The sequence below is a fragment of the Anser anser genome (assembly GCF_964211835.1).
Source record: "Anser anser genome assembly, chromosome: 1".
Taxonomy (NCBI): domain Eukaryota; kingdom Metazoa; phylum Chordata; class Aves; order Anseriformes; family Anatidae; genus Anser; species Anser anser.
In genome coordinates, this window is record NC_139720.1 from 61746730 (window position 1) to 61756174 (window position 9445).

Below are 9445 nucleotides of genomic sequence, written 5' to 3' on the forward strand. Positions count from 1 at the left end.
TTGCATCTCTCATTTACTTGCAATCCATCAGTTGCAAGTGATAGCAATCCGTGTCTTTTCCTTCGTTTAATTCTAAAGGCAAATTGGATTGCTCCTCACTGAGCTCCACTTTTAAAGCAGAACAAACAGCTTCTCAATCTGTCAGCCTTTGCCTTTCAGGTTGCCGCCTCTTAAACAAAAGGAATTTGGACTTCAAGTGTTCCTTATTTACGGCGAGCATTTAAAAATATTTTTTGAGATACAGTGACAAATTGTAAAGGATAAAGTTTGATAGTCTGCTCTCAAAAGGTAGCTAAGAAGTTTCTCGCTACGCACAGTCACCGGGAGCCAGCGGGTGCAGTTACCGGACTGCTCGCGCCCATCGATCTCCCTCTGCTCCCTTCCCTCCTCTCCCTCTGGAACCTAAACCTCTGCCTGAATCCTATCAGTAAGGTAAACAAGCAAAATATTTTTTTTCTCTGTTGAGGTTAGTTTTCTGCCAGTCTGGTGTGCTAAAAGAGCTTGGCAAGGACCCGGTGACCACCGGAGCTGGTGCAAAAAGCCACCTTTCCTCTCTGCAGCCCACAGGCCGGCGATTCAGGCCACCAGGAAGCAGCAGCCTTCCTGTTCAGCTTCGGTCCGCTTGCAGGCCCCCTCTTTTCCAACACCTGCCATCTTTGCTGCTTGCTGCTAAGTACATTTTGCCTCCAAGCAGCACGAAAAGGAAAGTTAACAAAAGCTTTCTACCACAGCAGAACACGAGAGTGTGAAAAATGAGAGGTGTTTGCATCCGTCCTTTAAGTCACTAACCGCCAGCTGCACGGCTTTCTGCGATCTAACGAAGTCTCCTACTCCACATTCCTCAAGGCTTTTGTCTTGCATTGCTATTAGTCCATTAGTCCCGTTTATTCACTTTGGAAGCGGTTCAGTAGCCAAGAGTATCTCACACAGATCATGTTCTGGTACAATTCATTGTATTTATGTTTACCATTAAAAAAAAAATTCTCCCTAGATTATCAAAGGTTAAAAAAAAGGAGGTAGGAGGAAAGAATGATCCCGATTTCCTAGCCTAAGGACACAGTTTTGTGCCTGAGAGGTAACTACCGTTGACTCTCAGCGAGTGTTAAGCCCATCCAGCAGCGAGCTGACAAAGGAGCCACTGCTGTGTACACATCAGGCTGTTTCTCCACACACGTTACACTGAGGACAAGTCGTATCAGTGACGGAAAGCAAGCAGCCAACCAGCTAATTACAATAATTGTCTATAAGCAGCAAATGCGAGTCGAGCAGAGCTCTGACACAGGTTGGGTCACATTAATTAAAATGAGAAAACAAAGTCTCCCCTGAACTGCACAACCTTTTCTGCTCACTCCTTGCCAGAGCACACAACTAATTAGACTACCCAGAGAAGATAAACAGCGCCTATTTAAAAGTTCATGTTATCAATCCATAAGATAATTTTCCATACGCTTTACAATATTCAACAACTAAACTGTTACTACACGGTGCGTGTGTTTTCTACTAACCAGTTAGAAATACATTCTTATTATATAAGAAAATATTTGTATTTCAATAATAAGCATCAAATACAAATATATCCTATTAGTTTAAGTGGAGCTGTGATCCAACAAAGCAACTAAGGCATCTCATTTTTATCGCAAACAGATCTCCAAACCCTCAAAAGGGCAAGTGTGTTTTATAAAGTAAAAAAAAAAAAATCATAATAAGCCAGGTACAAGTAATTTGCCCACAATCTCAGAAAACAGTCACAAATAGAAACTGCCATAGAAACCACATTTTCCTAGATGGCATTTCTGTTCAGCTCAGCAGACCAGGCTGCCTACTACCTCTAACAGCACCGTGAAAAACGAAATAATTTAAAAGGCAGAACTGGCTCCTTGCCATTCATTGTACAAAGAGCTAGGAGGATCTTTTAAAAAAAAATAAATTAATCAAAACAGGACACAGCACTTATCATGGTAGGGTGGTGAAAAGAACCATCTATTCCAGAGAAAAATGGAAAAAACGCTGAAAGACCTTGTAGGTTGGTTCAGTCAGACCTGAACCGATCAAACTGGAGAACTACTTATCACATAAAGGCTGCTGCAAGACCCATAATCTGTGACGACTAAATCTAGGGACTGGGAAAATTTTAAACTACCAACACAGGCTTCAGAAAAGTCACAAGAATTTATTCTCACTAACCAACAGCATTCTAGAAAAAAATATGAAGATACTGATAGAAATCCCTTCTGAAAGCTACCTCAGATGACGCTAAAGACATGCATTTAAATCTACATTACTTACAAGTAGAGAGAATGGTTGACCTATTAAGATTTAATGAATAAATTTACAAAACCATTTCAAAGGCTGAGGTGTTAACATACAACCACCGAGATTTTCCAAACACCTAGATGCTACCAACTTCTTAAAGTCATAACGTTTTATTTCATGTTGATTTTACAGTGCTTTTGAAGCACTATTAATAAGTACCTTACAATAGAGAGAGAAGAAACTAGGTGTGCTACTCACACTTCAGACACATCTACATTCAAAATGCGTTCCTTTTATCTGAGATGCACAATGAAAGTTAGGGGTTACCAAACCTGTGCTCCAAATGGTCAGAAAACATTGACTAAACACAGTGTAAGTGCATTTGAGATGTATTTACTACTTATCAGTACATTTAACAACAGCTTTACTAATAACTATACTGTTTAAGAGGCTTCACTGCACAACAGTGAGGATATTACTGCTGGTATTCCCCTTCTTGCGGGGAAAAAAAAAAATCCTAGCAACCTCATAATGCAGCACAGTTTTAATCAGTAAGTACATTTTGTTCACTAACAAACTCGATTGCCTCCCAGACATGAGATTTTGAAAGAAAATTGGTACCCTGCAAGCAGAAATGTAATCTCCCTCTCATACTACATTTTGTGCAGGTATATTGGGAGAATCACAAAACTATTTTGTTTGGTCAGAAGCTCAGAAGGACAAATGCTTCGTCCAGTGCACACAGACACTCCTACCATCTCCTGACTACAGTACTGATAGGGTGGAGAGCTCACTCGGCACTGAGCACTACACCTGCAGCGCACAACAAACCCCATTTTGGAAAGAGCACGGGCTCTGGTTTGGGACCCTTACTGTTGATGTGGGTCTGAATTCCCCAGGTGGGATGACAGCTGCAGCACCACTCCCTGAGAGCTCCCGCCTGAACAGACAGCACCTTTGGACAACGGGGATGGTTAAAAACTATACCTTCAGCCTTTTCACCTCTTTTTGCAAGGGGCCACAAGCATAAACTCATCAGAAACAGAATAAAGAAAGGCACTGCTGCTCCTCCAAAAAAAAAAAAAGTTAAAAAGGTGGAGTAACAAGTCAAACACTTGCGGGAAGGAGCTTAAACAGGAAAAAAAGGCATGTAATTCTGCTTCAAGCAGCCTTGTATAACTTTAGAACTGGACACAGAAGAGGAAATCAGTTGCATAAATACGTATTTCATCATTTTAGAAAGAAGCTGTGCACAGGAGAACAGATTAAGAGGACTGCATTGCACACCCCAAAAGCTCAAGAGCAATTGGTAGAAAGAAACTAAAGCAAAGAAAGACACACATTGTATGCTTCGGTATTCTGTACTAGCCATGAGAACGTAGCTGTGTACACACACAGATGTGTGAACAGACGAAAATCATGAAAACCATCTCACACCTCAGAAAACCGAACATTGTACCCAGCAGTCTCACATGGTGCAAGCAGCTGGGAAAGTATGCCTGCTACACAAGAAGCCCATAGAGGGCCTTGGCGTCCCTGGCACGCTGGCAAAACGATGGCATGCAGTCATAGCCCACGGCATGAAAGGTGCACTCAGAAGCTATCCAGAAAAACCAAGCACGATTGCTACAGCCTAGCAGAGGAAACTCAAGACCACAAAGACCTAACGTGTCAGGATCAGAGCCTGACAAGTCCAGCAAAGAAAACTTCAGCCACACAAGAGCTCTCGTTCAAGCATACAAAAGAAAAACAAAGGCCAATGTAACAGGACAGCAGTGACCTTAAAAAAAGGCAAAAGGGTGTGTATGTGTGTCAAACCCACCACGCTAGCACTGCTCTCCCTAACCACATTCTTCTTGTCACCTACTGCACGAGAGCTTTGGAGCTCACCAGCCGCCTCGCTGAGGAGATTCAGCCCGCTACTCTTGCGGAAAACCTGACAAAAGCGACACCAATTTCCTTCAGCATCAGTGGGTTGAATCAACTCGGGAGAGGATCTAAGTGGCACTCAGCTGGCGCGGCGTGGAGCTGGCCGGGTATGCGGGTGCAGGTACACGAGACGGCAGAAGCGGCCCCTCTCGGTGGCGGGGCACCCTTTGATCAGCTTCAGCCTGACTGCAGCGACGGGAGCAGCATTAATCATCAGCCACTACGGTTATGACGGGGCATTTCTGCTGTACGGTGCGCTACGCTGCCCTTCAAACGGGGGTTGCTCAAACTGAAACATACTGCAGAAAACTTAGGCTCAGCAGAGAAGCGTCTCCAAACAACTGTTAAACCTGCAGCTTCTGCACAAGGCTCAGCAGGAAGATGATTATCAACTTCACGCTAATTCGAAGCCTCCTTTTATTTCTTTTCCAGGTACAAATAAGATCCTATTTTTTCTTTTGCGAAATTCACCCTAAAATCCTTCATGCACATTTTCTATAGGTACAGTAATTGATTAAACTATAGATTTGTTATGAAATAACAAAGCTAAGTAGAATACTGGAGCTTTAGGGATTTTTTTTTTGTGATTAAAAAATATCTCCATTAAAAAAAGAAAAAACCAAAACCAAAAACCGCATCTCATCTCGTCTATGGTACTTTTAACTGCATGCAACAAAAGAACTGCCTTTCCTAGCTAAAACAAGTGTCAAGAAAGATATTATTAGAACAGCTTTAAAAATAAGACATCTTTAACAACTACAACAAAGTACAAGTAGAAATAGCACTAGCAGCTGAAGTACCAACATAAATTCACAACAGAACTCAGCACCAAACGCTTTGTATCCAAGCTGTGGATATGCACACAGACTGAAGGCAAATCCCCTGAGACGGCCGAACTTTTCAGAACCTAGTGGTCTATTAAGCAAGTTTTGTGTAATCAAAAGAGCTACTACAGAACACAGCTGTTAATCCCATCGCCTTTTGGGTAAAACATCATAAGCAGAAGTCTTTTTTAACACCCCCACTAAACTCAAGTCCTTTAAGGTTGCCTTCTAATGCCCAATCTACCTTGTCAAGAATAAATCACAAAAAGCCTAAGGAAAAAAAGACAAAAGGTTCTCAAAATCATTGTCTTTTCTACACCCAGCTCAACTCTCCCCCATCATTCCTGACATTATGTTCGTCTGTGGAGGTGACAGAATCTGTTAACAGGCATTTTTCAAATAATCTAAGTCAAATAATTTCCTGCTTCACTATCCCTAGCCATAAAGGAAAAGGACTGACAGTAACCTGAAACAATCTCCTCTACTACCATTTAAACTCACTACTCCCAGCAATCATAACCACCAACCGGGAGAACAAGTTATCTGTGCTCTTCTTGGCATCTTCGACAGTTTCCATTTCTATTTTTAAACAACCTCTATTTTTTCAGTCTTTCCTCAAAGGTCTGATCTGGACTCTCGTTACTTTTCTCTAGACCCTCCCCGGCTGGACCACGTATTGCTTGAAGCTGCAGCCCAAAGTCCGACCAAGTCCTCAGCAAAGGCCTTCTTCTGCTGTGCTGTCTTTTGAGATACACTCCTGCGGAACACTGGCTACGAGATGCTTCATCTCCAGCCAAAGCGTAACTCGTCCTCACGGCTAAATAGGATGGCATTCCTGTACTGTAAACTTAGCTCAGTCACTGAACACAAATGCAATGAAACTTAACTGCAATTTTGGGAATGTGTTTCATGTTTAATTTCAAAAGCAACGAAGTAAAAAAAAAAAATGCTTCTCTTTTCAACTTTCCAAAGAAGCAGCACATTCAATTGTAAACTCTTCAGTGAAACATATTAAAAGTTATTCTAATTCCCTGCACAATAGGTTCCCTAAACGCTACTGCAACAAAAATAAAGCCGACTTTTATCATACCAACACTACTTCATGAGATCCCACCAGTTATTTCATTTAAGTTTAGAGGCATCTTTTCATTCTATTTTTTCTTCTTCTTCTTAAAACTGTTTTGTAGGATTAAGGTTTCTAAATATATAACTAATATTTATGCAGGATAAACTCCAGCATTGCCACCTAGGAAGAGATCAGCTCAGGGCCTCAGTTCAGAACTTCCAGTCATTTTTGCCTTCCAAAGAGCACTTCAGGGCACAAAGCTCTGAGTACAGAAAATCCCACTTGAATTATTTAATATTGGTGTAAATAATCTCTAGCAACAAGATCAGAGCCTTTCCTCCCAGCTGTCACACACACTTTACTATATCAACAAGCCCACAACACTCTGAAAACCTTCCATCCAAACTGTCTCTAGTCCTGAGAACTCATCATGCGGTAAAAGCTGGCCTCCAAGCCTCTGGATGCCAGCACTCATCCCAGGCCTCCTAATACCAGAAGCAGAAAGATGAAGGGAAGATAAAATTTCCTCCTTGACTCGCTTGCCCCTACTTTTTTCAGGTACTTCTTGGTGGCACAAGGATTTATTTCCTAAGTGTTCCATTCTTGTAAGCGCATATGCAACCATTCTTCCTAATCTTCAATCATAGAAATTGTAGAAAAAAATGCTTTAGCAATTATTATACTCTTATGTAATGACTTGATTATTTGAAGATTGTTAGTATCAGCTCTCAGGATACAAAAGGCAACTTCTGAAGCACTAGATTAATTACTTGACTAAAAATCGGCCATGATTTGAATGTTATGGCGTAAACTTGTTCTGCAAAGCCCCAAGCCTTGAGTTCGTAAATAATGCTGCTGTAGTTTCAACCAACACTTGATTATGATCTTGATACATAACACCTCCTTTACCAGAGGACTTCAACTGACAAGTTTGTGTCAGCTTACTTCAAGGGCTGTCAAAGATTATTCTTGTTTACCCACCTCTTAAAACGAGAAACTCAGTACAGATCTGAAGGTTTTCCTCCCAGAAGCCAGGAGGGCGTTTCCTGAAAGACTGTAGAACTAAAACCTTTCTAGGCATCTCCTCAGAATAAGTGGAGTTATGCTCCTTGATGGACTTCCACAGCAAGGTTACTTTTAAAGCCTAGACTTACATTCTCTTGAAGAAACAAAACAAAACACTAAAACAGGCACTTATATTAGAGCCATGAGTCAGTTACAAGCACTTCAGTATTTTTCTGACTTATGTTACCTCAAATTTGCATTAGAGTTTACGCCAGCTTGTTTTTGTATTAAGGATAGTTTCTATTTTAACCTTATCAGCAAGTTTTTGGTCTTGAGTTTTATTAAAACTAGTTTTAGATGATGTAATACGTGTACTTAAGCCATAAACAAACGTTAATTACCTACGACTTAAGAAAGGACTAGTTACCTGAAGAACAAAACCACTTCAAAAAATAAAAGTTCTAGCACCAGCTCTGCCTTAGACCTGTGTGTTTCATTATTTCCAATGTATAAAGAGTTTGCTTGTAAATAATACAACAATACCACACGCTTCTTAACCACGCACACATGAACCCATACTTGAGACGCAGCAACCCCTCAGCCAGCAGGTGTTCCAGGTACCAGACTGCTTCTCCTTCTCTCTCACACAGGGACGTAAGATATTCAAGGGAAAAAAAAATAAGAGGACAAAACCCTACACTATGTAATTTACCATTTGGAGTCAAACCTAACAACCTACGCACGCTAAAACATTTTTGAAGTGACACCTCCTTTGGTACGAAAACTTATTTAAATAACTCTTATCTCCTGCCACGGCTTTCTTCTCTCCCCTCCCTTGCACTGCAGTTTATTTACCCCACTCAGCTGTATTGATATTACTGTTTCCAGGGCCACAAAATAAACCAGTTACTGAAATGATTCCACAGAGATTTGTGTTATTTTTTTATGGCAGAATTAGCAGGGCAATTCACTTTCACGTAGGGTTGCACCAGCGCAATCAGGGCGATACAAGTCAGCGAGCTGCTCTGTAACCTCACTTTGCTGCTGAAAGAAAGCATTTGTTAAACTCCGCTCTTTAGATATTTAGATTTCTCAACCAGTTAAGAGTTTCTCCTTACTCAGGAAAGTTAAGACTGGACTGGCGTTACTCAAAGTGTTTAATCACCCCGCTGCTTAGGTGTCAAATATGCGTACGCTGCTGAGTTTTGCCTTCTTTCAGCGAGGCGAGCAGATAGCTCCTTCAGACGGGCCAACCAACCTAACGCGTCTCAAGAGCGTCAACATGGGAAGTCTCCTTCCCCATTCCTCCTCTCGGCCGCCTGCCCAGCAGGAGCTCTAATACTCGCCAAACTTCTCGGCTCACGAATTCAGCTAGGTTCCGCCGTGCTGTTAAACACACAGAAGGGACAAAACCTGGTCTTTTCCGGTGAGATGGAGTCAAACGGGACCCCTGTGCGAGCTGACGAGCAAAGCCCGCTCGCCTCGCGTCCAGGCGGCAGGGTCGGAGCAGGGCCTCCCGAGGGCAGCGAGCAGCCGCTGCCCGGCGGGCTCAGCGCCTCGCAGGGCCGCAGGGCTCCGCTCGCAGAGGGGAGGCCCCGGGCGGAGCGCACGGACCCGCTCAGGAGGGATGAGCCGACCTCGCCTGCCGCAGCCGAGGCGCTGGCCGAGCAGGCAGGGTTCCTGGCACCGGCACTGACCCCTGGAGCGGACCCGCGCGGCCCCCGCTGCCCACCGCGCCCAGACCCTGCGTCTCCCCCCGCCTCGCCGGGCGCTGCGGCGCCGCTCCCAACTTCAGCTCCCCCCCCCCCCCCGGGCAGCGCTGCCCGCCGCGGGGCCGGGCCGCCGGCTCGCCCTCCCCGAGCCCCCACCGCCTCCTCACCCTCCCCGCGCGCAAGGCACGGCGCGGGCTGAAACGCACGGAGCGGCGGCCCCGAGCCGAGCCCCGCTCCCCTCGCACCTCCCCAGGCCGCCGGACACCGAAGAGCCCGGGGCTGGGGGGGACGACGGCGGCCCCGGGGCGCTGTGGCCGAGCACCGGGGCTGGCCCCGCCGCCTGCCCCCCCCCCCCCCCCCCGCGGTCCCGGGGCCGCAGGGCGAGCCGAGGCCGCAGCCGAGCTCCCCGCACCTCGCCCCTCTCGGAGGGGCTCCGCGGTGCCTCCCCGCGGCCTCACCTCCTCCGGGATGGCCGGGTCGCCGCCGCCGCCGCCACCACCCGCGGCGTAGCAGGCGGCGAGCGCGGCCGCGGGCGGCTCGGTCTCGGCGTCGCCGTTGAAGAGCGAGGCCCCCTCGGCGCTGCCGCCGCCGCCGCTCAGCGCCGCCATCTTGGCTCGCAGCGCCGCGCCGGGGGGGGCGGGGGCGGCGGCGGGGGC

At 45.6% G+C, this 9445-nt stretch overlaps 1 protein-coding gene across 3 annotated transcripts in view; it reads right to left on the reverse strand.

The window, feature by feature from the left end:
- The window catches only part of BRAF (B-Raf proto-oncogene, serine/threonine kinase), a 296643-nt gene that overhangs the window by 75482 nt on the left and 211716 nt on the right, over window positions 1-9445 (reverse strand). Inside the window, exon 1 of one of the 3 annotated variants that reach the window (XM_083832333.1) lies at window positions 9248-9435. The exons of 1 other annotated variant lie outside the window; for it this stretch is intronic. In XM_083832333.1, the coding sequence (XP_083688459.1) occupies window positions 9248-9397 (150 nt within the window). In that variant the 5' untranslated portion in view covers window positions 9398-9435. Of the gene's footprint in view, window positions 1-9247; window positions 9436-9445 lie in introns of those variants that run through there. One more of the 3 variants, XM_083832331.1, reaches the window with a different exon arrangement.